Consider the following 26,912-nt stretch of genomic DNA (forward strand, 5'->3'; position numbering starts at 1 on the left):
TACAGATACAGAAGTTTCCTGTTTATTCTCCTTCAACCTCTCCACTTGCTCTCTCCTGCCACCTCTTCCCATCCCATCCTGAGATTCCCTTGCACCTACTCTCTTCCCCTCCCTTACTCTTCTCCTTGCCCTCTCACTGTTCTCTGACACTTTCCCCTCACAACACCACCAACGATCTAATCTGTTATTTTAGACAGTCCATCCTCAAGCCCACTTGCCTCACCAGCTACCACTGTATCTCCCTTCTCTCTTTCATCTGTAAGCTCACTGACCTGACTGTTTATAATCTGGAGTTTCTCTCCTCTAATTCCATCCCAGACATTCTCCAATCAGATTTCTGCACTTTCAGAGGCATCCAAACTAATAACAGTATATAGAGATATACCGATCTCATAGAACTGGAAGGGACCTTGAGGGGTCAGTGAGTCCAGTCCCCTACCCTCACAGCAGGATCAAGTACCATCCCTGACAGATTTGCCCCAGATCCCTAAATGGGCCCCTCGTGGATTGAGCTCACAACCCTGGCTTTAGCAGGCCAATGCTCAAACCACTGAGTTATCCTTTCCCCCCGCTTGTCAAAGTCTCTGCTAATCTTTTCCAAGACAAGGCTCAGTCAGAATGCCAGCCTTATCCTTCTTGCCTACTAGCCATCTCTGGCACAATTGACCAGGTTCCTCCTCTTGAAATCTTGTCCTTCCTTGGCTTCCATAACTCTCTCCTCTTCTGCTTCTCCTCCTTACCTCTCAACACACTCCTTCAGTGTGTCTTTCTGAGAAGCCTTCTCATCCTCCCCTCCCCGCTCCCCTCTCCAATTATCTGTGCGGATTCCTTAGAGCTCCGTCCTTGGTTCCCTTCTCTACTCCCTCTGGGTATGTCTACACTACCCCGCTAGTTCGAACTAGTGGGGTAATGTAGGCATACCGCACTTGCAAATGAAGCCCGGGATTTGAAGTTCCCGGGCTTCATTTGCATAAGCGGGGCGCCGCCATTTTTAAAACCCCGCTGGTTCGAACCCCGTGCAGCGCGGCTACACGGGGCACGAACTAGGTAGTTCGAACTAGGCTTCCTAGTTCGAACTACCTTGTTCGTGCCCCGTGTAGCCGCGCTGCACGGGGTTCGAACCAGCGGGGTTTTAAAAATGGCGGCGCCCCGCTTATGCAAATGAAGCCCGGGAAATTCAAATCCCGGGCTTCATTTGCAAGTGCGGTATGCCTACATTACCCCACTAGTTCGAACTAGGAGGGTAGTATAGACATACCCTCTGTTCCTTATCTCTGTGTAACCTCGTCCAAAAACTCAATTTCAACTACTATCTTTATGCTGATGATTTACCAATCTACTTCTTTACCCCAGCCCCATCTCCTCCTTTCCTAACTAAAATATTGGTCTGTGTCACTGACATCTCCTCAGGGATTTTTAGCCAAAAGCTCAAGATCAATATGACTCAAAACAGAGCTTCTAATTTCCTCCTCCGCAGCCCTCTCTCATTCACTGCAGACAACACTGCCTGGCCTCTTGACTTGCACTTCTCTCTAGGGTGGGGAACCTTTATGGGCTGGGAGCCAATGACCCACAGAAAAATCAGTCGGGGACCACACACAAGTGAGAAGCAAAAAAAACCGAAACACACAAAAAACCCCCACACACCACAAAAACAAAAACCAACAATTGAAGTGGCCCCCGACTGCGAAGGAGAAAGACACTACCCACATTCCCCTCCTACACCAGAGCTTACAGGGGGGCCAGCCTGGTAGATGTTGTGTGCTCCAGCCCTGTGGTAGGGCAGTGGAGTGGGAGAGGAGGTTGCAGTGCCAGTGCCAGCTCCTCAGCTGCGAGGACCCTGAGCCTCAGGAGCCGGATCCAGGCAAGCTGGGGCGCCACATTTGGCCTCCGGGCCTTAGGTTCCCCACCTCTGTTCTAGGTCCTCATAGCCAGTCTACGGTATCCTTCTGCATAACGTTTCCTTCTCTCTGGCCTTGGTAATGTAATCTTGTCCCACTCAGGCCCATTCAGAATGCTGCTATGAAGATTATTCTCCTAACTTGCTGTTTTGACCATGTTATCCCTCTTACTGCTTCTCTTTACTGGCTCCCTGTCCTCTATCACTTCACACACAAGCTCTTATCTTCTATTTCAAGGCCTTTCCTAGCCAGTCTCCACCCATCACCTCTCATTCACTATCAAGAGGTCAATTCCCCACCTGCAATCAGCTCAGATTCCATTGCCCACTTGTTACATCTTTAAATGTATTTGCACTTTCTCTTGTGCTGCCCCTTACTTGGGAGAATTTCCCTGTAAAAATCCACAAAGCTACCTCATTTTCCACCTTCAAAACTCTCCTTAAAAGTCTCCTGCAACATAAAAAGCCCTTCACAATTGGAAGGCTGCTGGTGTACTGAGACTACTGCCTATCATACTGACCAATACTCTCCCACTGTTTTCTTGTACTCTCCCCTTCTGTCTGTAGCTAGCTGTTGCGGCTTGTTTTATATTTTGATTGTAAAGCTCTCTTGCTCAGGGACCACCTTTTTGCTCTATATTTGTACAATGTCTCTCACAGAAGAGCCTTGGTCGTGGATCAGGGACTTCAAAGCACTATAGCAATACAAATAATTCACACTAATAACAGTGTTAGTGTCACTCACCAGTTTAGAACTGCCCACTTTAAAACAGTGTTGCTGAATAGTCCAGGTAGATGCATCAAACACAATCACCTTCCCCTCACCTAAAGCACACCATAATTTTGGATGGGCATCTCCCAGTCTATCTGCTGCATCAAGGTGCCCTAGTATTGGGGGGTGGGAGAGAGGAAGAGAAATAAACAATGTTATCAGTTACACTTGTAGAACATGATATCAGTGCTCCCAGATCTACATTAGGTAAGCTACTGAGCTGCAACCACTAAATATCACATGGATTATAATCATCCCACTGTACCTTGTGCATCCTCGTGTCTCTTTATTAAGTCCACCTGTTTTGCATCTCATACTTGTAAGCTCTTCAGCACATAGATCATCTTTTTGCTGTATACTTGCAACATGTCTACCACAGTACAGCCCCATTCCCTGATTGGGGCATCTAAGTGCTAGTGCAATACATGGATCAGATAAAATATTGGCTATCGAATGGTTTCTGGGTAAAATTAAAGGTGTTATATTTTGACCTGCAAATCTCTAAAAGACCAAGGAGCCACCTACTTGGATGAATGCTTCTTTCCCTGCACGGAACTGCCACATCTGCAGGCAAAAGCAGCTCCAGTTGGAACCACTTTTAAAGCCAATCTCACAAAACTGAAAACAATTCTGAGCCAAATCAGCCGACAGAATTTAAATCAGAAAAATGAGAGTGATAAATGGGAACTGTTTAAGAACACTTTACTACACAACCAAAAAGCCAAGTCCCCCAGTTGAGGAAGGAGGTCTTCCCAGCTCTAAATCAAAACAAAACAAAAAAACAAACAAACCACACCTGGCTTTCAGGAGAAGTGAAGCCAGCTACTAAAAAATTCTCTCCTACAGGAAGATGTTAAGTTAAACATTTTACAATCGGCAGGTCAGGGTTTTAAAAGAGATAGCTGAAAAGCTTGAAAATCAGCATTAACTGATTAGCAATCACTTGAAATACTGGGGAAATTCCAGAAGACTAGAAAAAAAAAGGTACTGTTATGCCAATATTTAAAAAGATTACATAGGATGAATGTGTCATTATAAGCTTGTTAGTCAGACATGCACGATAATGGAGCAGCCAATATGGAAATCACTTATTATAGACTGGAAAGAGGGCAAAATAATTAATGCCAATCAACATGGATTTACAGAAAACAGCCTGTCAAATTAACTGGATACCTTTTTTAAAAATAAGATGACAATTTCGGTTGATACAAATAATAGCGTTGGTGTAATATACTTAGATCAGTGGTTCTCAACCTGTGGGTCAGGACCCGACAGTGGCTTGCGATCCTATTTTAGTGGAGTTGTCGAGGCTGGCTTAGACTTGCTGGGTTCAAGGGTTGAAGCCAAAGTCTGAGGTCCACCACCCAAAGCCTGAGAATCTCAGCCTTGTGTGTTGGGACTCAGGTTACAGGCACCCTGCCTGGGGCAAAAGCCCTTGGGCTTCTGTTTTGCCCTCCCCACTTCCTCCTCCCCCAGCTGGGGCAGTAGAACTTGGGAGGAGAGAAGCGCTCAGGCTTCAGTCCTCTCTCCTGGGATCACAGAGTAATTTTTTCAGTCAGAAGGGGGTCACAGTGCGATGAAGTTTGAGAACCCCAGAATAAGGCTTCCACAAGGCATTTTACTTGATTCTGGCATGACAGTTTGATTAAAAAACTAAAATGACATAATTTGCAAGGCACACACTAAATGAATTAAAAACAGGCTAAATGATGGGTTTAAACAGTATGTAAAAGGGAGAGTCATTATTGCTCAAGTGTGTTTCTAGTGAGGGATCAGTTCTTGGCCCCACACCATTTAATATTTTTGTCAGTTACCTGGAACAAAACCAAACCATCACTAATAAAGTTTGCAGATGACACAAATATTGGAGATGTGAGAAATAAGCAAGACGACAGGACACTAATAGAGTATGATTTGGATTGCTTGGTAAGATGTGTGCAAGCAAACAATCTGCATTTTAATATGGCCAAAGGTATATATTTATATCTAGGAACAAAGAACACAAGTCACATATACAGGAAGGGAAACTCTATCCTGGGAATTAGTGACTGTGAAAAAAATATGAGGCCAGACCTACACTAGACCTGGTAGGTCGGAGTAAGGTACACAAGTCCAGTTACGTAGAATACGTAGCTGAAGTCAGTTTACCTTAAGCCAAACTTGGTGCCATTCTCACAGTGGGAGGCCACCTGGAGCAAACACTCCCTGCTTCGACTGTGAGGAATACAGACACCAGCCAGAGCTGCCCTCAGCATTTGATTTACGAGTCTATACGAGATCTCCAGAGCAGCGAATGAAGACGTGCCCTGAGGTAATGGGGGGTAATTAACTTAACATGTGCTTCCAGTGCAAAACTATGGCCAAAAAAGCTAATGTAATCTTAGTTGCACAAGCAAGGATAGTAGGAACAGAGGTTATTTACCTCTTTATTGGACACTGGTACAACTACTACTGGAATACTCCGTTGATACATTGGAGAAGGTTCAGAGAAGAGCCATGAGAATGGATTAGAAGATTAAAAACGTGTTTTATAGTGACAGATTCAAGCTTAATCTATTATCTATCTTAAAAAAATTAAGGAGTGACTAGATTACAATCTCTAAGGGAATGTGTACACTAGGAAGTTATTTAGAAATAACTTATTTCGAAATAATAACTCCTCAAATAACTATTTCAAAATAGCATGTCCACCACACTACAGGGAAGCCTCAAAATTAGTCCACTCCCTTAATGTAGATGTGCTACCTCGACTTAGAGCCCCAGGAAGCACTGGGGAGTAATTAGTCTGAATGACTCTGGGGTGCAGTTATTTTGAAATAGCAGCAGTGGAACATCCACAGTACCACTATTTCAAAATAACAATTTTGAAATAAGCATTATTCCTCGTGGAAAGCTGGAGTTATTATTTCTAAATAACCAGTACATTATTTTGAAATACACAGGCTTGATATTGTGGACACTCTGCTTGTTATTTCAAAATAAGTGGAGTTACTTTGAAAAGTAAAGTGGAGTTATTTTGAAATAACTCCCTAGTATAGACCAAGGCTAAGGGTCTAGATAGGAAACAAATAAGGGGCTTGTCAATCTAGCAGAGTTATCACATGCTTCAGTGACTGGAAGATGAAGCTAGATAGATAATATTCTGAAAAATCAGGGTATAGATGTCTCAAATTGGGCACCCAAAATTAGTGAATACTTTTTCCATTAATATCTGTCAGTTTGCCATCTGTGAAACAGAGATAACAAGAATGTTGTGAAAGTAAAATTATTAGTATCCATGAAGCATTTCAGTAATATAGTAAAGAGCACCACAGGAAAACCCAGTGAGGGAATTCATAATTTTGTCTTCAGAATGGGTCCCACAATAAATAACGAAGATAAAACAACACGTTGAATAGTTTTTAATTAAGTAGACACCATCCGCCATCATGTGCATTCAGTCAGAAACAAATGTTATGGAAAAAATAGTATGTGATCATGTAATAGTATGTTATCCCCTATTCACAACAGGGATAAATAGAGGTTTCACAGGCAACCTTAATTTTGATATTTCTAACTTCTGAGTACCTGGTCTTTCAACCTTAATAATAATATTTTAACACAGATTTTTGTTTGCAATATATTAGAGAGACATAAAACAGCAGCAACATCAGACTACTCCCTCCACAAGTCATGGCACCAGGTGATTTTATGTATTGCATCTAACTTAAAGTGGACACATTTCAAGAATGAACTGTATCATGGTACCTGGGGTATAGAGCAAGACATCTACTGCCTGCGGAAAAGTTTCACCAGCTGAGGGATTAATCTTGTGCTTTAGTGTTTCTGATGTAGTTTTTGGGACCATCATAGGCACTGAAACACAAAGGTATTTTACAAGTTACAAAACTGCAAGTTTAAAGCCTGAAATTATATAAAACTCTTGTATTTTAGACTAAATCTGTTCCATTTATTCAGATTATGAGATTAAAAGCATTAACATTTTGTATTTCATTTAAAATGATGCCTTATGAAAAAATACTCTACAAAGGACATGAAAGAAAGCATCTGGGCCAACAGCTTGCATAGAATATCAGATTTCAGCTTCTTAGACATGACCCTTTCAACATAGGATTTAGAAAGAAAAGTTGAGGCCACTGTCTCCTGAAGCATTAACTGACCTTCATTCTTCATCTTGTCAAAATAAGATAGTTTGGAAGCTGCATAAATGGTTTTGGAGGTCTGCAGTGCACCAACTACAGCATCCATCAGGAGAACATTTGTCAGGGCTTGCTGAATATATTGAGGATCCTAAAAAATGAAAAAAATCTGATTTTAGCTTTCCTCGTAATCACTTTACTTACACAGTCCCATTCTCTCAATACTACAGTATTAGAAACACTCTACATATCTGACACTGTCTGATGTCTAAGCCACGTCTGTTCTAAAAAACTAATGCCTCTACCGTCAACCATTCTGTTCCTGAGCAAGGTCATCAAGAAGCTACCCAAAAGGTCAAATTCAAACTCATTTAATTGCAGCTGTTATTCTACACCTATCCTATCTAGATTCAGGTAGGGACATGGACGTAAAACTGATTTAGAGGCACTGATGAATAGTCACCTGCTATCCATAGATCATGGACAGACATCCATTTTTATTCTTTTGGCACTCACCTGCAGATTTCAATACTGTTGACCAAGGTTCCCTCTAAGCTACACAGCAGTACAGCTGTTTAATGAGCTTCACCAAGACAGGGGCTCAGAGCTCCACGCACGGAGATGTCTATCTGGGGGAGGGGCACTTCTCCCTTACCTATGGCAGCAGCTCCCAAGTCTCTTTCAGGTGGTAGGGGTAGGGGAGGGAAGATCACAAATAAAAAACCCCAAAAGCTGACAGATGACAACTTATTTTGCACAATTATTTTCACAACCACATTTTGAATTATTTCTTCTTAAATGATAGTACTTCAAGCTCTAGTATAATAATAACCAGAATGTTTTACTAAATCTTCTAAATTTTATTTTTTGCTATATGAGATCACTTTTTTATTACTGTTATTCACTCTTTGCTGGCAAGTGGAAAATAAATGTCCAGGTTTTTATGGAAACACTGAAGCACACAAGGTAGGAAACAATTATAAATAATTGTTATAAATAGTCAGGCCCACCAATGGGCAGAGAGCAAAGTGTGCAATTACTTTGGGGCCTTGTGATTCAAAGGAGTTTGGGTTCCCAGCTGTAGCCCTGGGTTCTTTGAATTGCCGCTGGAGTGCCACATGGAATGCTCCAGGGGGCTTACAGGGCTGCCATGAAGATGGGGGAGAGAAGAGAATGTGTCGAAGTCTGGACAGTGCTACGGGCTCGCCATCCCTGCCCCAACTCTTCTGCCTGAGGCCCCACCCCTTGCCTGGGAGCTCGCGGAAGCAGACAACTCCCCTGCAAATAGTCAACTAGGAAAGTAACATTTATACCTTGTGATCATCTGCCATTTTCTTTCCAGCCCACATTTCCTTCACCATCAAGTGCCAAAGATCACATTCTGTCTTAAGGTTAGCTTCAAAGACTTCCTTTTTGGACACAGATTTAATCCTCAGAGTAGGTATTCTCAGAAGAAGGAAAGCTACAGTAGTACTTTTAACATCCTATAAATGCAGAGAAACAAAGAAACCGAGAAAGCAGTAAAGCACAGTCAGAGATCTGGTGCAGTATTCATTAGGCATAGTCTAATATTTCTAGCCCAAACTAATTATCTTGTTGTGAGGCACGGTCACCATTCAGCATTTATGAGAAATAAATGTTCAAATTTATGTTCAGATATATTGCTAAACAGGGGGTCACCTAAGACTACTTCTGATTGTACAAAATGTGCTAATTATACAGTTAACCCCATATGTTCTCACTCCCTATCCCCAATTTGTATTTTCATACACTTGTTTCATTTCATAAATCCAAACTGTAAAGTTCTTTGGGTGACTGTTCTAGAGGTCTGAACAGAACCTAGCCTTATTGGGCTCTGATCCATTAGCAGTGCCAATCAGCCCTGAAAAATACCTCAGCCTTTGGTTCTAGCCATGATTTTTAGATACATTTCGCTACAATCATAGGTCTTTCTCTTGTATAACATTCTTGAAATGTCTCAGTTTGTGAAAGACTCTCTGCTACTGCAATGGAATCTGGTATATTCTTGCTCACAATCACATAACACATCTTAAGAACAAATTATTTCATGCTCACCTCTATATTCCTAAAAGTTGTGATCTCAACATAGCCATGTCTTCCTTCAGTCAAAAGGAACAAGCGCTTCTGGGTCATTGCTATTTTTCCTACTCCATAATTAGTTTTAACTGAACAGGATAATTTGTAGACACATTCATTTGTATCTAAATGCTCTAGTACAGTTCGTGGCAGATTAACCTCTTGAGCTTCTGCTTCTGTTTCCTTCCAGTAGTTGTAGAAATCTTTGAATGTTTCAGGGTCAATTTGTTTCTGGTGTCCTTAAAAGTTTTTAAAAATTATTTATTATTTGAAGCTATTATATGAATTTAAAATAAAATATATTTTGAGAACAGAAGAATGGTCATACTGGGTCAACAAATGTCCATCTTTCCCAGTATCCTGTCTTCTGACAGTGCCAATGTCACATGTCCCAGAGGGAATTAACAGAACAGGTAATCATCAAGTGACCCCTCTCCTGTCATCCATGCCGATCCTCTGACATACGGAGATTAGGGACATCATTCCTACCTATCCTGGATAATAAGCATTGACGGACCAATCCCCCATTAATGTATCTAGTTCTTTTTTGAACCCTGTTAAAGTCATGGTCTTCACAGCATCCTCTGGCATAGAGTTCCACAGGCTAACTATGCATTGTGTGAAGAAATATACTGACGGCTAGACTGTGCCAAACCCTGAGTAAAGGCTGCCATGTAAACAATCAAGAGTAACCCCAGAAGACATTTCAAAGTCAGAATTCCTCTCCAGTTTTCTCCATCTTACTGGGAGGAGTACTTTGCTGCTAGCTTACACCGTGGGCCTCCATCCATTTGATATTCTCCCCACCTGCTCCGGTGAAGGAGTAAACAACTGCACAGCCTCTCTTATTCCACACGCCCAAGCAGCCCACAGAAAAGAATTCTTACTCCTCTGCTAGATTGGATACTCTTTATTAGAATTTTCTAGCCCTTTAGTCTTATGAACATTACTAAATCATGTATGTGCTGGATAGTGGATAAGAACAGTAGTGACAATAATAATCATTAACCTGCAGAGGAAAAGTTTATAAGCCATATACATTCCAAGAATTCTTTAAGACTGTGGTTTCATAAATATGGCTGCTTCTGGACTCCCGATATTCCAACTCAAACAGATAATTATTAATTGTATGCCACATACTGTTTTAAAGTATAGAAATTCTTGCTATTTTGGTCAACGTTTAATAACAGTGACCAGAAAGTGAGACAACTTTCCTGGTTATTGTACACGGCAAATTTCAAATGGTGTGGCCGTTACTACTTATACGTAGAGAAGCAGAGCACAAGAGTCATGTTTCAGATTTAGGAGGTAAAGAAATTATCCTGGAAACATTCTAAACTATGCTTTTACAATCTATCATACTTATTCGGGCTCTACTGGTAGCTTTATGAAAAAATTAGCACTCGCTATTCAAGTTCCAGGCCTTTTTTGAACAGATTGCAAATAAAATAGATATAGCCCTATCCTGATCCTCAGCAGATAACGTCCTTATAATAAAGCCATTAAACTGTATCACAAGATTAGCAATCTAAATCAAGATAGAGCTGGCATGCCATTGGACAATTAAATGGTAATGCAAAAACTGCCAATCCTTCCTCCTCCCGGACAACTGCAAAACAGGCTTGCAAGCACTTGTGCAGACACCCTTTAGCATCACATGTAGAGTGAGTCCAATGTACTGCATTAAGTAAGTTTTCCTGTAATTATTGCAATTAAGAATTGCCAATAAGATGGAGTTTCAGTTTTAGTGGAACTGTTAAATTCACAACCAAAATGATGAGGATGTAGCACAAAGGCCCCAATTCAGCAAAGTACACAAGCATGTACTTAACTTTAAGTATATGAACAGCATCATTTATTACTTTGGCGAGTTTGGTTCTACATGCATCAGGGTATGTCTACACTACCAGCCTAGTTCGAACTAGGGTGGTTAATGTAGTCATACAAACTTGCAAATGAAGCCCGGGATTTGAATTTCCCGGGCTTCATTTGCATGTTGCTGGGCGCCGCCATTTTTAAATGTCCGCTAGTGCGGACTCCGTGCCCGCGGCTACACGCGGCACAAACGATCTAGTTCGTGCGGACTCCGTGCCCGCGGCTACACGCGGCACAAACGATCTAGTTCGTGCCGCGTGTAGCCGCGGGCACGGAGTCCGCACTAGCGGACATTTAAAAATGGCGGCGCCCGGCAACATGCAAATGAAGCCCGGGAAATTCAAATCCCGGGCTTCATTTGCAAGTTCGTATGACTACATTAACCACCCTAGTTCGAACTAGGCTGGTAGTGTAGACATACCCTAACTGAGTTATCAGTGTTCACATAAAATGCAATGGAAATTACAGCCTGTGGCAACAGTAGTTGTGTGCTTGCAATTACAAAAATTACAAAAACATGTTACTATGAATTTAAAAAGTTCTATGCTAACTGGAGACACACATGTGAATTTGGCACATGAGTGCATGCACACACATATTCATGTCCTGAGAAATGTTTGACAACATTTTCCTGAAGGTCAAAAAGAGGGGAAAAAATCTTTAAGTGCAACGTGCATCAGATATCCATAAAAATATGAAAAATTATTTACATACCAATATTATTCATTACCACAACATACTTTCTGCTTACCTACTGTTAAGGCATCAAAAAGCCGATGTATTGTGTCTATATCTTTGACAATCCCAGATTCTTGGATTCGCTTGACAAAATCATCCAAATGCATGTGCGTTTTTGGTAACTCAAAATTTTTGACATGGTCATCTACTTTTGTAACTTCTCTTTGTGTCTCCATCACTTGACTAATCAACCTCTTCAGCTCCGGCTTGCGCTCTGCTAGCGAACGTTCAGAAGGAGGTAGGCTTTCCACCATCTTCCGCACAAGATCAGTAGGGAAAATTCTTATGTCTGTTTTATATAGATTTTGAAAATCTGAAAGAGCATCCAGTAGTTTTCCTTGCATAACACCAATGAGTCCACGAAGGTAGAAATATCTCGCCAGCAATGCGGAGTTATCATGTTGTAAGATATTTATTGCTCTGGTGAGATGATTGATAAAATCTGTGTAGTAGGCATGAACACACTGACTCATAAGAGGAAAGTGAATTTCTGGGATCCTGAATGTACTAATTGATCTGGAGGTCAGTTTCACAACTTAAAAAAGAAAGAAGTAAAATGTAAAAGCAAAGAATAAAAGCATACAATCACCTTCAAACCAGAAATACTTAAAAAAAAAACACAACACTTTTCCTACATATCCTAAACTGTGCTCTATGTCCCCAGTAAGCCATTAAGTATGCCTGTGTACGAAATAAAATTGTTCACCATACACTTCTTGATGTCACCATAGACACTGATTCAGTAGTCCATCCCAATTCAACAAAACATTTAAGCACATGCTTTACTTCTGATACATGTTTAAATCCCATTGACTTGGCTAGGCAGAAATGAGCCTAAGCATGTACTAAATGTATTTTAGGTGGGAAAAGGATAAACAGGGACAGGAACTGGCTCAGGAAGCAGCGCCACACTGCAAATACTACAGTAGGTGTTAGCCCCTTGTGGCAGTTGCAGAATATCACAATTCTGAGTAGCCCTCAGTGTGATTTATCTCAGTGCATGGTCAGGCACTCACCAAGCAGCCAGAAGCTGAGGATGATGCACGTCACTACTTCATGCCTCCTGACCTTTGCTGTGTTTATGTGGTCAGTGTGATGATGTTCAGAACTGAAGGAGTCTGTCTAGCCAAGCTGTGGGCCAAAGATGTTTTTGAACAGACCCCCAAATATTTTTTTACTTACTAGCACTATTGTTATTTTTTATTAATATTTTTTTCTGGAATCTGGGCTTTGACTACACTTTGACCAATAAGTTTGGACTTTGACAAAAAATAATTGACTACCCCCAATTTACACTAGCAAAATTGTGGTAAGTCTTGTACTAAGTGTGCCTTATGTGGTATCACTGGAAAAGTGATAATCTGATTAATGTTATCTTGTTATAATGAGTATATCTACATTGTGAGCGAGGGGTTATGAAATGTTGATATATGTTTGTAACTCAAATATGTGGGTGTGGAAAATGGCCACAGGTTAGCTTTTTAGAAATAAAGGAGCTGTATACAAGGACACCTGCATGTTGTCCCTAAAGATACCTCATAGGGCAGACTGGCAAAGGTGCAAGCTAGAACCTGAAATTCAGACAAAGGATGGATCACGCAACACAGATGGGATTTTTTCCAGCAAAAAAAGTCAAGACATAAAACAGAAGCGAGCAAAATACAGCCTGCGCTCTGGTTCCAGCCTGCCAAACTGCCGGATTCAGCCCCCCACAGTCCTGCGGTCCAATGGGAGCCTCAAAAGCAGGCTCGGTAGTGCTGTGCCCCCCCCCCCACACACACACCACTCAAAGCAGCCAGCTACTGGGGCCATATGCTCTCTGTGCATCTCATGCCTGAGGGACGGGACACGCTTCATGCACTGCCCCTGCCCGCAGCACAATCTAACAGCTCCCACTGGTTGGAAACCAGCCAATGGGAGCTGCCTGGGCCATGCCTGTGATACATGGCCCCTGTACAAAGTGGAGGTGTGGCAAGCAAGGAGCCTGCCCGTGGCTGCCAGCCACATAAGGTAAGTGCCTCCCAGCAAGCACCTGCATCTGGCACCCTACTCCCTCCTGCACTCCAACAGCCCTGCCCCTCCTTCACCTCTGTCCCAGGTCACAATCTCCTCCCAGACCCAGCACCCCTACAACATACATCCTTCCTCCAGGTCAGAATCCTCTCCTGTACCCATATACCCTCCCAGGCCCTGCACCTCCTCCTGCACCCTAATCCCTTGCTTCAGGTCACAACCCCCTCCTGCAGTAGGTTATAACCCAAACCCATGCACCTCCTCCTGCCCCCCTGCCTTAGGTCACAACCCCTTCCTAGACTCTGCACCTCCCACACTCCTCTTCTAGGTCTGAGTCGTCTCCTGCACCCCAAATCACAACCCCCTCCTTCACCCAAACTCCCTCCCAGAACCCACACCCCTTCTTGCTCTCTAATCCCATACCCTGAGCACCCTTTTGCACTCAACCTCCATCCCAAAGCCGCACTTCATCCATTAATATCATGGAAGAGCGCAGCCCTCAACCACTTTTCAAATTCTTGAAGTAGACCCCTCCATCAGAAATTATGGCCCCTCCTCTGATATAAAAGGAGTGAACTTAAGTCCCTAGCCTCCTCTCTTCTACCACATCTCTGGACTGATAAATTTTAACAAGGTGATATTTTGAGCATAAGGACTGATGTCCCCAATCTACTTGGGCAACCCAGAGAGAGACTTACAGAAATACATCAGATTTAACATCCCTCCTATTATTTTGGATGATATGCTCCCATCCAACTATAATGTATTTTACCGACTTTAAATATTTAATAACTCATTTCTTTTTCTTAGTTAATATATCGTTAGTTAGTTTAATAAGGATTGTCTACAGTGTTGGGTTTTTTGTGTATGACTGGAAGTATCCATTGACCTGGGTCCCCCGAAATTGTACAAACCTAAAGCATGGTGAATTGATTTAAATAACCTTTAACCATAAAAAAAAAAACTTTAAAAACAATGAACGGTCCTCTAGCTCCTTAGAGACTAACCAAAAATATAGATAGATGATTTAGTTACAGACTAACACAGCTACCCTTCTGAGACTTTCATCATCAAATCAGTTTGAGTGATAATATAGGCTGGAGTGTCTATGGTGACTATTTATGGCTCTAAGGCTGGGGTGGGCAAAAGGGCCTCCACGGGCCAGATTCAGCCCATTGAGTGGGTTGATCTGGCCCATGGAGGCCCTGCCGCTCCCCCGCCCCCAGGCCAACTGGGGTCTGGGGGCAGGTGAGCGCACAAAGCTTCCTCCCGCCCTGTGAGCAGCACGCAGCGCTTTGAAGTGACACGCGCTGCTTGCAGGGCGGGAAGAGACGTCACGCGCTCCCCACCCCCAAGCCCTGACTGGCCTGGGGACAGGAGCCGCTTGCGAAGTTTTCTCCGCCCTCACCTCGCCATGTGAGGAGCGCATGGCACATTAAAGTGCCGTATACTCACAGGGCAGGAGCTGGGCGAGGGAAGCTGGGTGAAGTTTCCTTCAGAGCCTGGGGGCAGGGAAGCTGCGTGAAGCTTCCTTCGCCCTGTCCCGGCCCTGCAAGGAGTGTATGGTACTTCAAAGTGCCATGCGCTGCTCGCAGGGTGGGAGGAGGCTTCCCGTGCTTCCCCCGCTTCCAAGTTCTGATTGGCCTGGGGGTGGGGAGAGCTGTGCCAAGCTTCCCTCGCCCAGCTCCCGCCCTGCATGGGGGAGCCAGATGGAAACTTTGCACACTACTCCTGCCACCAGGCCAATCAGGACCTGGGGGCAGAGGAGTGTGTGAAGCCTCCTCCCACCCTGCCAGGGGCATGGGTGCCTAGTGGGAAGGGGGGGCAAAGGGGCTCCCTCACCCCCTGACCAATTATGGTCTGGAAGCGGGGAAGCCCAGAAGCATTCTGGCGCCGCCCTTTCCGGCCCGGCACCACTTCAAAAATTTTTGAAGTGTCCACTGGCCAAAAATTATTACCTTACACGGGGTAAGGTAAAACCAGTATATAGCACTTCAGGAATCCACATTCATTGCTTTGGTGAAATCTAATTATAGGACATACTACCAGTGTGTGTGTGCCTGCCCTGATTTCTGACAATCTGACCAGAAATTAAACAATGAGAAGACCTGTGGCACCTCATAGATTAACAGATTAATTGGAACATAAGCTTTCGTGGGTGAAGTCCCACTTCATCAGATGCATGACCAGAAATTGGCACTCTCAACTGTGAGCCATACCAGGGACCAGGACAATGAACACCCAAGTATCTGGTCCACGATGCCATAAGATGCAAATTTTTCCTTACCACGTTCTGTCTCTGATCTTCGGAGTGATGAAGGCCTAGCAGGACTATCGTAAGACTTAATATCTTGTAGATTAGGCATACTTATTACCATACGTTTACTAATCATATACTGAGGATTAAATCTTTTAGAAGCCATTTTCTCCGCAGTCAGTCTTCTTGGGCTATCAAGCATTGAATTTAATCTGAAGAAAACAATTTTAATTATATTTTAGATATGTTTATACATATTTACATATATTTTGCATATATTATACATCAGTATCAACAGAGAGAACAAATGTTTATTATTGTTGTTCTTTCTATATTACAGTAACACCTACCAACTCACTCTAGCTATGACCAATTTACAGCAGGACCTTTTGCAGTAAAGATGGGTCATCAATTACCTCTAAACTCATTTATACATAGGACATGATCCCACATTACTAACATTCTAAGAAATATCTGACATTGTCTTCAATGGAAGTAAAATCAAGCTTGGGGTAAACTATACTGAGAAAATGTTACCTATCTTCTTCAGACTGAGTGCTCAACTCAAGTTGGGCAAAGGCATCCATCCTTCTGTTCAAACGAGCTTTAAGAAAAGAGTGAAATATATAGGTCTCTAATACCTGCAATACACAACAGCAAATTGATATTACTGATCACAGAAGTATACATTTTTTATTAACAGCTTTCATCTACTTTTACTGACCTAACAGAAATAAATGCAAAAGCCCATAGGAATGCAAAGTTAAGGTTTCACAATTTAAATAAAATCAACCTCTGTACACATCAGTATAATTTTATGGTATACATTTTAATGGCAGACAGTAATATACTAAACTACAAATTTAATAATAAAAACAAACTAAATTTTATATTTTCTGATATTTTTATTGTAACTCTACAACTTTAACTTTCTTCATGATGTGGAAAAAAGGGCTCCTCACAGCTCCATGTTAAAATTCATCACTAAACTGAAGAGAGAAATTTGGGTGATATTCCTGCTGTTTACTGAATATTCCCCTCTTGTGAAAAAATCACTAAATAATCCCTCCTTAAGGTGATTTATTACTGAGACTCACAGAAACACATCTCAAGCCCCAAAATTTGCCCTTTAGAATAGACAAGATGGCAAAAAAATGTCAAATATTAAAGTCAAAAATACTACGCACACATGCAAATTTTTCCAAAAGGACTCCCTTCTTCCATTACCACTCCCAATGACAGAAAGTGAACACCATCATATGCAACCTATAATTTGTATCATTTCTAGAAACACAGTATAAACATTTCTAGTACAGGGTTCGTTATCTTGTTCACCAATGCACCAAACTACCCCACTGAGTCACATGTTTAAGTTTCATTCATGTTGTTTCCCCACTATTCATCTAGGTTTTTATACCATGTCTATGTGTATAGTACCTGACTTCCTTACAAATTTACTAAGGTGAATGCAAAATAGTATCTATAGCTTTGGTTGTAGTTATGAAAAAGTTTCTTTAAATGGGGAAACAAACAGATTCGCCAGTACTCGGGCATGCCTCTTCCCATCATAGAGTTTATCACAGATGAAGAGCCAGAGGAAATGCTGCTGACAGAACATAAGTGAATTTGAATAATATATTTAAGTATTTTAAAAAAATAAGGGAAAAAATAAATTGCATATATAATAAATTCTGCTTCAATGCAGTGGGGTAGTACTACAATTACCAATGGAACATTCCAACTCAAAATACATTTTTCTATATAAAATATTTCTAATAAACTTGTCAAAGTGACATCTTATTTACATGTATTTGTAACTTTATTTTCCCACTAGATGGCATGCTATATTGACAATTAGGACCTCAATGGGTTATTGCATTAAAAAGGCAATTTCCCCTCTGGATAATCACATCTCCATACCAAATGCTGTGAATGACCCATTTCCACCATGACTTCCACCCAAAGGGGAAAGGGGGTTCTGCAGGAGGAGCCGGTGCACATGGGGAGCCTGCCGCTACAGGCATGGAGAGGCACTTCTCTCCTGGCCCCAAGCTGCTGCAGTGAGAGGTATGGGGTATTCCTTTTTCCCTGGGGCAGCCTGCATACTGAACCTCTCATCCCTAGTCCCACCCTAGAGCAATGATTTAAAATGAAGAAAAACAACATTTCATCAAGTGAAGAATCCGAGCAATGCCATATAATTCTTCTAGTAAAATTATAAATTAAGCTTTTGTAAATTTTATAAGTGCATTTCCAATGTTACTCATTCTGAGGAGTGAATCTGAAATGACAAATAGGATTTTGGATGCCTGCAGTCCCTCAAACTTTCCTACTTTGCCCCATAAGCATTCAATACTTCTTACAGTGACATTACTGTAAAAAGGAGTAGATTAAATATCATGTGAATCCTATACAGGCAGTCCCCGGGTTACATGGATCCGACTTACATCGGATCTCTACTTACAAACGGGGTGAGGCAACCCCACACTAGCTGCTTCCCCCCAGAAGACCAGGGAGACGCAAAGCTAGCGCCCCCCACCCCCCCCAGCAGACCAGGGAGACGCGGAGTGGCTTTTCTTAGCAGACACCTCAGCTTGAGAATAAAAGACTGAGGGAAGTGAGGTGTGGGAGAATAAAACTGAGCTCTGGAGAAATGTTTGGCTAGTTTTTCCACTACAATATGTACCAGTTCCGACTTACATACAAATTCAACTTAAGAACAAACCTACAGTCCCTATCTTGTACGTAACTCGGGGACTGCCTGTATTCCTTTGCTTTTGTCAGTTTAAATAGGAATTGCCATAGTGTATCAGATAGGGGCCTACCTAATCCAGAATCCTGTCTCCAAAAGTTGTCAGCATCAATTTGTTCAGAAGAACATGCAACCAAGCCCAAAGCAGGATTTGTATTTCTTCTAAACTTCAAGTTTGTTTGTTTTTTAAAACCTAATCCTTAAAATTTTTAATGTGTATCTTCCAGGTTTCAGTTATGGCAAAAATATCAATGTGAATACAATGCAATTCTTCCAGCAATATAGCGACCTGCTCATCACTTGCGAGGGATCGCACAGTAAATGTTACAACATGTAGATCAATACAAATAGATGGTCTCAATACTGTAAGATTCTTTTCATCCTCTGCTCCCATATCCATCACCATCATCACGGAAGTGAGAGGGAACTGCACAGGACCGAAGGTCACGCTGAATTACCGTACTGTTCATATGTGCTGTGGCCAAACAGTCACCTGGTGGCCAACTTTCTGGTGACAAACCTCTCCGTACTTTGCTAGGCTCGTCCTTGGACTGCGGACACACAGTCCACCACCAGGGCCATACTCAAAACCATTCCAGCTTGGGAGAACCTGCTGGAGCTTATGCTCCACTGGCACAGCCTTCTCAAGAGCCCAGGGTCACCTCCACGCCACGATGAGGCAAAGGAGTAGGATTTTGTGGAGGAAGTCGTGGCAAAATGGAAGGATGCATCACAAATTCTCCTGGGAACAGTGGAAGAAAAGGTCAGTGGAGTTGAATTATTGTGTACCCGAAGGTAGCAGGAAACATTTCACGGATAATTTTATCATCTCGCTTCAGAGTGCTCACGATTAGCATAGGCAAATGGGCCACCATGAAAATAATTGTAGCCTCTGCACTAACATCTACTCCGGAAGGCGAGGAAGGGGAAAGGTTCTATGAAGAACTTAATAGGATTCTTCAGACGAAAACAACACACAGAGTGGTGGTTGGCGACTTCAATGACAAGGTGGGTACAGGGTAAGATCAAGAAAACTACATTGGACAATATGGTTCCAGAATAAGAAATGAAAGAGGCCAAAGGCTGGTTGATTATTATGCAGAAGCCTCGCGTATATACCTCATGAACACCTTCTTCAAGAAGAGGGTTGGAAGGCGATGGACTTGGTGAGCGCCGAATGATGTAATAAGAAATTAAACTGATTTTGTCCTGGTGAACAAGAGGCAACTTGTTACAGATGTAACAGTCATTTCAGAATCAGCCATCTGTATACAGGCAGATAATCGATTGATTGGAGCAAGAGTCAAAATTAATATCATACCGGAAGAACAGATAAAGATGAGAGTTAGGCACTGCATGTGGATACAATAGTTCTGCTCAGATCTGTTTAAGAATGCAGTCAACTCTTAGTTGCAGGAAACAGACAAAACTGAAGATACTGATTCCAATTACTGCTGTTTTTTAGCAGAGTTCAACAAATGTAAAAATGCTGCCACTGTGAAGAAGCCAAGAGTCTAGAAACCGTCTTACCCAACAAACATTTGATCTTCTTGCCAAGCGGAGACACATGGCAGTCAAGACTGATACCAGGCTGGAGTATAAGCTCGTTTGTAAAATGTTGAGGAGAAAAATGATAGAAACAGCAAAAGGCAGTTGAAGAGAAAACCTGTTTGTGAACTTTTCGGCATGAAATACAACTAAGCTGAACTTTTCCAAGAGTGTTTGTTGACGAAGATGGTAAAAGAATGACAAGCAGATGTGAAATGGAACAAATTTGCTGGGAGTTGAGCAGGAGAAAGTTAGGTTGGATTGACTTTGGAAATCTGCAATGTTTTTGTTGATTCCAAACTTTCCACCACCATGAAAGCCCATCTTTTTAACACCAGTATCCTTCTGGTAATGTTGTATGGCTGTGAAACCTGGAATACAACGCTACAGAAGAATCAAAGTGGCAAACCACCCAAAGAGCAATGGAAAGATGCATGGAAGGTGTAAGTAGCTACAGTATATTACTACTGATGATCTGCACGCAAGAAGCAGTGTCACCGATATCATCCAAGCTATGGTATGACTGGAAAAGGAGATGGGCTGGCCAAGTAGCGAGGCAGACACACAATAGATGGACAGCGCATATACTCCATTGGTATCCATGAGACGTGAAAAGAACACGAGGAAGGCCTCCAGCATGTTTGGTGGATCTTTTATGGAGGGTTCACAGAAGTACATGGATGAGAACTGTGCAAAACCGGACAGCATGGAAAAGCTGCGATCTGTATCAGTGACGAGACTATCCACATTGCTGAAATCATGGATCTTCTAAGTCCAAGTATTCCAAGTATGCAGTATCTTCCAGAGGTGAAGCTGCAAAATTGACTTTACCATCAATATAAATCACATGTGTAAAACTCTTGATGCCAGTTCAAAAATGTAAATTCCTAGACTGTAAATTTCTGTGGGTCACTTAGGGCAAAATTTACTCTTTTTGAGCACAAGAACTATGCCCACTTAAGTCGTATTTTGAAGCCTTAACTGCTGAGAGAGAGAAAATAATTACACAAAACAAGAGACTACCATTGTGCCTATGTTAAGAAAACAAATAGCTTATACAATATAGCCCAAATTTCAACAGTTTCATTTGAGTTTTTTTGTAATGATCTACTATATATTTCAGAGAGTTTGTCTGTACGTCTGTCTGTCCCCCAGCCGGAGGACATGTACCCTTCTTGTGCCTGATGTAGCAGCCATGGACAGGGTGCTTCTCACCTGCCCCCAAGCTGCTTGGGTGAGACAGGGCTGGGGTTATCTTCTCTCCCCAGGGCACCTTGCATCCTGAACCCCTCCAACCCTAACCCCATCCCAGAACAATGAAGAAAAACAAAACATATTTGAATTAAGGACCTGAGCAATACCCAGGTAACTATTCTAGTAATTGAATAAGCTAGCAGGTGATTAGAATACATCAAGAATGTAATTACCTTTTTGTAAAATGGCTGATCCCCTGGTACCCTTGTTTTCAGAAACTCTTCACTATTAAATACTCTGTGCTCATAATTTAGATGGTCCTTTACCTCCCTGTTAATAAAGAATAATTTATATGTCTGGAAATTTCTTAAAGAAACACATATTTGCAGTGAAGCACTGGCACTAAAATAAACACACAGTAGTACCAGAAGGCAGATTGTATTTTGTGAACAGTTTTTAATCACTGAATCATAGAAAAGGACTGTAGAATCTTTTCAACAGAAGTAAAGCAGGCTACCTGCTATAACTGACATTTTCCATCAGAAAATTCACTAAGACTCACTGGGGTCAACTTTAGTATCTCAGCTACCATGCAGTAATATCTGCTTATTAATGTAATTATTTAGGCCCCATTCCTGCAATTACATCTGTGTGCGCAGACCCATGAAACCTCCAAGAATGCCACTTTGGGGCACCATACAGACAAAAAGATCTGTCTGTGCAGATCTAGCTGCAGGATTAGGATCTAATTTGTGCCATTACATTCCAAGGTATTTGATCATTTGTAGTGTTTTGTGGGCACACCCAGCTGCAATGTCCCCAAAGTTCAACCATAAAGCCAGTTTTACTGATAAATATGTTAAACAAAGATTCAATTCAGAAAGAGAGAGAGAGAGAAAAAAAGGGAGAACTAGTTAAAAAATGTGTCTACATTTTAGTGTGTGTATATTTTTTATGCCGCTCTTTATAATTTTCTTAAGGACAAAAACCATGTAGGTGTTCAGCCATATTTCTCAAGGTACTATCAAAGGGATGGGTAGATATCATCCACTCCCATTTTACAGATAGAAGAACTAATGTGCTTGAGGTCACAGACCTAATCACCAGCGGAGCCAAACTAAAACCCAAGACTCTCAACTGCCCAGTTTTGGGTACTGTTCACAGGACCATGCTGCATCCCACTGAGCCATAAATCACTGATAGATTATATTTTCTTAACCGCGTTATAGCAGTTTAAATATACATATGAATTTATAAAAAATGGTGGTTAATAAAATGATATAAACCTACATTATGTAGGGTTTCTTAAATATAAAACCTCTGTATACAAAAATACAGGACAATTTATTAAGGAGACTTAAAACAGACAGCTTGAGCTGCAAACAGATATTTCATTAACAAAGATTTACTTTCCTTCATTCCTGGACTCTGGTAGACAGAGCATTAGAAGACAGAAGAGACATTGCTGGAAAAAAGAACAAAAGAAAAAGTTTGAAGGAAGAAAAGAAGAAAGATGGCAACCCCATTGGCAGAACGCAAACAGATTTTAATTCTAGATTTAATTTGATCTATTTAGAGCGACCAAGCATCTACTCGTTGTTGCCAAGTATTTAACTGGGGATGTAAAAATTCATTTAAAAAGGAAACCGTGTAATCGCTAAAAATCACAGCAATTGCATACTGCGGACTATGCAGTAAGCTTTATACTGCAGGGCCACACCAAACCCTCCCTGGGAACAGGGTCGCCAGCCCCTGCCCATCCTGCTCCTGGGGAGGCTTTGATCCAGGTTTTGCAGTAGAAAGCATATTTAAGCTTTATACTGCAAAGCCCATACATAGCGCATGTAACCGTGTAACCACTATGATTTTTAAACTGCATTTTTACATGTCTACTCATTACATACAGTAGACATAACCTTCACAAATATATCTTGCAAATAAAAATTTCACTTACTGGAGAATCTCACTTACTTCAGAATCATCAACAGACCTTGAGTATTTTTATTCCTTTGTATTAAGTTATAATATCACCATGATAAATCTATCAGCAGAACATCGAGATCTCCCACTGGCAAATCTAAATTTACAGAATCTCTGTTCTTTCTCTGTGCTGTCCTTTATTTTCTTGTAGGACCTGGATGCTAGAGTGACAGCTCTCCAAACACGCACAAACTTATGGCCATCACACATGAACGAGATGTTCACTAAATGCTCTGAACATGAAGAGGGACTATAAGAATATTTATGTATTGGGTTAGGATCTCCTGGAACCACTGAGAGGAAAATAAGTGATTAAGAGAATCTGGGAGAAGACCTGATAAGTACATTTTACTAACACTGAAATAATTTGTTTCTGCTCAAATCTACACAACCTTGCATTCATAAAGTGAGATCTGAGGCAACGAAGGGGACATACAAGGTTTTCCAGAAATGTCAAGGCAAATTACAATAGATTTCTGGGGCAAAGATTATAAAAGTGATAGACACCAACAAGATACATCAAAGCCAAGTTGACTGTTCTTTCATTTGCTTATGAGAAAATTAAATAAACTTATTGGTACTTTGATTTCTATCAATATGGCTGATGCCATCTGTAACCAGAATACAACACCCTTTCATTACTTTTCATTTCTTGTTTATGTTCTTACACTTTAAATTTCACAGGGTTGAGAAAGCAGACTCATCATACATAACTGACAGTAGGAAGTGTCAATGGGCTGCAAAGATCAATCACATCTGAACTCGTGCACAATGCCAGAGTCATACAGAGCTAAAGGATCATAAAAACAGTCCGACTTCAGTTCTGCATGCTGTCCACAGGCTACGCCTATACAATCATTTTCCCTAAGCATATTTTTATTTCTTCTCATGACTTGCAGTGCTTAGAAGATACTCGTACTACTTGTACGACTGTTACTGCTATTTATACTGAACCATAACCTATCCTAAAATCCGAGAAATTTAGTCTAGGCCTTTCTCTTCCTGGTGTTTTCACATGAAATGGCAGTGTGTTCAAACCAAGAATTTTAATTTCTCAGGATATAGCAAAATACAATTAACTCTGTATCTAAAGTTATAGATGAAACTATAGCCAAATATGTGAACTGCTGAAATTTTCATACAGGCCACTAGCCACAAAATTCTTTTCATGGAACTTCAACAAATCTAGACACTGACAGCATCTAAAAAGAAAAATAACAGAAAAATCCCAGAGATAGAGTAGGTGCAGATGTTAACATTTAGCATTTTATGGCATGCAAACAATATTATCACTACCTGAAAATGTTGACAATTAACTGCAACGTAATCTGCTGAACTTCAGTATTTAGTTTTTGCTGCCAAGCCCTCCTGCGCATTTGTAGTTCAATGAAGTCTGTATGCGAGCTGAGGTGACAGAGTTCTAGATCATAATGTAGCTGAAGATTCTCCACTCTAGGAACAAGAAAACTAATGAGCGCTCTTTTAAAATCCAAGTGTTTTGTTTCTTTTTTAATAAAAAGAAACTTGAATCTTACTCTACTTTCAACTAAAGAAATTACAAGATTTAATTGCAAGTGTTGCTATAAAACCAATAAGAGAAACTCTCAGAAAACATGGAACTTTGCACATCTCAATGTTCATACTCCCTGGAAACATTCTTGTGTGGCATGGCATTATTTGCCTCCTAATAAATCAGCAATAACTGCACTATATACCTGGCTTGTCAAACGAACTGACATATCTCTTTAAGGAGGTACGGGGTAGTAGAGAGGCACAAATGCTGTTCCAGAAGCAGAACCTGTCAATGAGGCAACACTGACTCAATCCCCAGGAACCTGATGAGTAGGGACTTGATAAAGAGCAAGCCCACCAGAAGAAGCTTCTTTTTCCCCTGCACCAGCAATTCCCTCTTTTGTAACCTACCGTAACGCTAATTCAGGGGGAGGATGAGACATTAAGGGCTTACCAGCAGGTTGCCTGGGGACCAGAATGGAAAAGCTGGGGTGAGGAGCTAGGCTTTCATCAGACCCTGAGGTTTATTTAAAGAATTGTGGAGTTACCTGCGCTATACATTATTATATGCTAGATAGCCCCAGACATATCCAGTGTCTCATGTCCTTCTAATACAGACAGATGATAATTATGGAATACTAACATAAGTAATCGTAAAAAAAGAAGCATTACACTGATCAGACAAAAAAGGGATACTGTGGTTGGGTCTATGACATATGCACTGTAACTATATAAAGTTACCTGTACAAAAAGTCCAATTTTCCCTGCCCCAGTTTTGTGTTTTTATTTAAATAAACAAAGTCTTAGCCACAAAGGCTACATCTACACTACGGAGCTATTTAGGGATATTGGAAGTATCCCGTAATAGCTATTCCGCATCTTTTGAGCAAGCCCGTTATTTCAAAATATAATTGGCTCACTATTCCAACGTCCCTGTAAACCTCATTCCAGGAGGAGTAAGAGATGTTTTAGAACAGTGCTCTATTTTGAAATTAACTTGAAATAAGCTACGCAATTTATGTAGCTCAAATTGCACAGCTTATTTCAAGCTCCAGGTGCAGTGTAGATGCACCCAAAGAGTTTTCCATGGGATTTATCCTATTTACTGCATGAACCACTCAGGTTTCTTTTTACCTTTTTATAAACGTTTCTGCTGCTTGTGAAGGGACATCTGGAATTACAGCCTCATCTACAGATGGTTTTGAATGTGTAATGTTTCCATTATCAATGTTGATTAAAATTAAATCTTCAGCTTCCTTTAAAAAACAAACATGTTAATGATTAAATATAAATAATGGTGATAAAATATTTATTTCTTCTTGATGTAACATGCAGACACTTAAATATAACATGAGTTACTCCAGCATAGTGATTGAACTTAACTTGCCAGGAATGTATTGAAATGTATAATTGGAAAGGAATGGTCCAGTTCTATCCTAGCCTTTTGGAGGACTGAGAAAACTTCTCCATTATTTTTAATATAAATGAAATCTCACATTAATTTATGAGGGTTTCAAAGATAAAATACAAAGATTTGATGGTGTAATATTCTCTCCACGCAGAATTAATTGAGAAGTCCATAAATCCTCCACACATCAACATACATGTACAAACTGTGATAGCTGGACATTTACTGCACATTAGGGACAAACACTTCTGAATTAAGTTTAATACCTTTTGGGTCCATTGAAATAAAAATGCACTTGCTTATGTGTTACTATAATATTGTATATAAATTCTCTTAAAGGGAGGGGAATTTGGAAGTAAAGGAAAATTACCAAAAGGCAGAACAAAAGAAGCAGGTGACCCTAGCAAGAGTCTATACATGGACTCACCTGAGGAACTAGGAAAGAATTACATATTGCACCAGAGTAAGATGAGGGAGGCTGCTGTGTGGCATGACAAGCAAAGGAGTGAAAGTTCCCCCCATGTAGGGACATTGCCTTTAGGATGTAAAAATTTCATGAGTGGAGCACAGGTGTTCCATTCAAGTGGAATGGATATAGGGACAAATACTAAGGCCTTGTCTACACTAAAAAGAAGATCGCCACTGCCAAGACTGATTTTCCAGCATTTGATTTTGCAAGTCTTAACTAGACTTGCTAAATCAAATTTAGAGAGCTCCCCTGCCAGTC

The 26,912-nt window shown here is 41.1% G+C and overlaps 1 protein-coding gene across 2 annotated transcripts in view; it reads right to left on the bottom strand.

Moving 5' to 3' along the window:
- Positions 1–26,912, bottom strand: part of DENND3 (DENN domain containing 3) — a 66,590-nt gene that overhangs the window by 9,901 nt on the left and 29,777 nt on the right. For both annotated transcript variants that reach the window (XM_006123514.4, XM_025184882.2), the window contains 11 exons: positions 25,912–26,033; positions 24,562–24,717; positions 21,519–21,615; positions 16,329–16,432; positions 15,822–16,003; positions 11,535–12,056; positions 8,888–9,147; positions 8,125–8,295; positions 6,833–6,962; positions 6,420–6,527; positions 2,646–2,785 (listed from right to left, as the gene is read on the bottom strand). In XM_006123514.4, coding sequence (XP_006123576.1) covers positions 2,646–2,785; positions 6,420–6,527; positions 6,833–6,962; positions 8,125–8,295; positions 8,888–9,147; positions 11,535–12,056; positions 15,822–16,003; positions 16,329–16,432; positions 21,519–21,615; positions 24,562–24,717; positions 25,912–26,033 — 1,992 coding nt within the window. The remainder of the gene's footprint in view (positions 1–2,645; positions 2,786–6,419; positions 6,528–6,832; positions 6,963–8,124; positions 8,296–8,887; positions 9,148–11,534; positions 12,057–15,821; positions 16,004–16,328; positions 16,433–21,518; positions 21,616–24,561; positions 24,718–25,911; positions 26,034–26,912) is intronic.

Source organism: Pelodiscus sinensis, chromosome 2, assembly GCF_049634645.1.
Source record: "Pelodiscus sinensis isolate JC-2024 chromosome 2, ASM4963464v1, whole genome shotgun sequence".
NCBI lineage: Eukaryota > Metazoa > Chordata > Testudines > Trionychidae > Pelodiscus > Pelodiscus sinensis.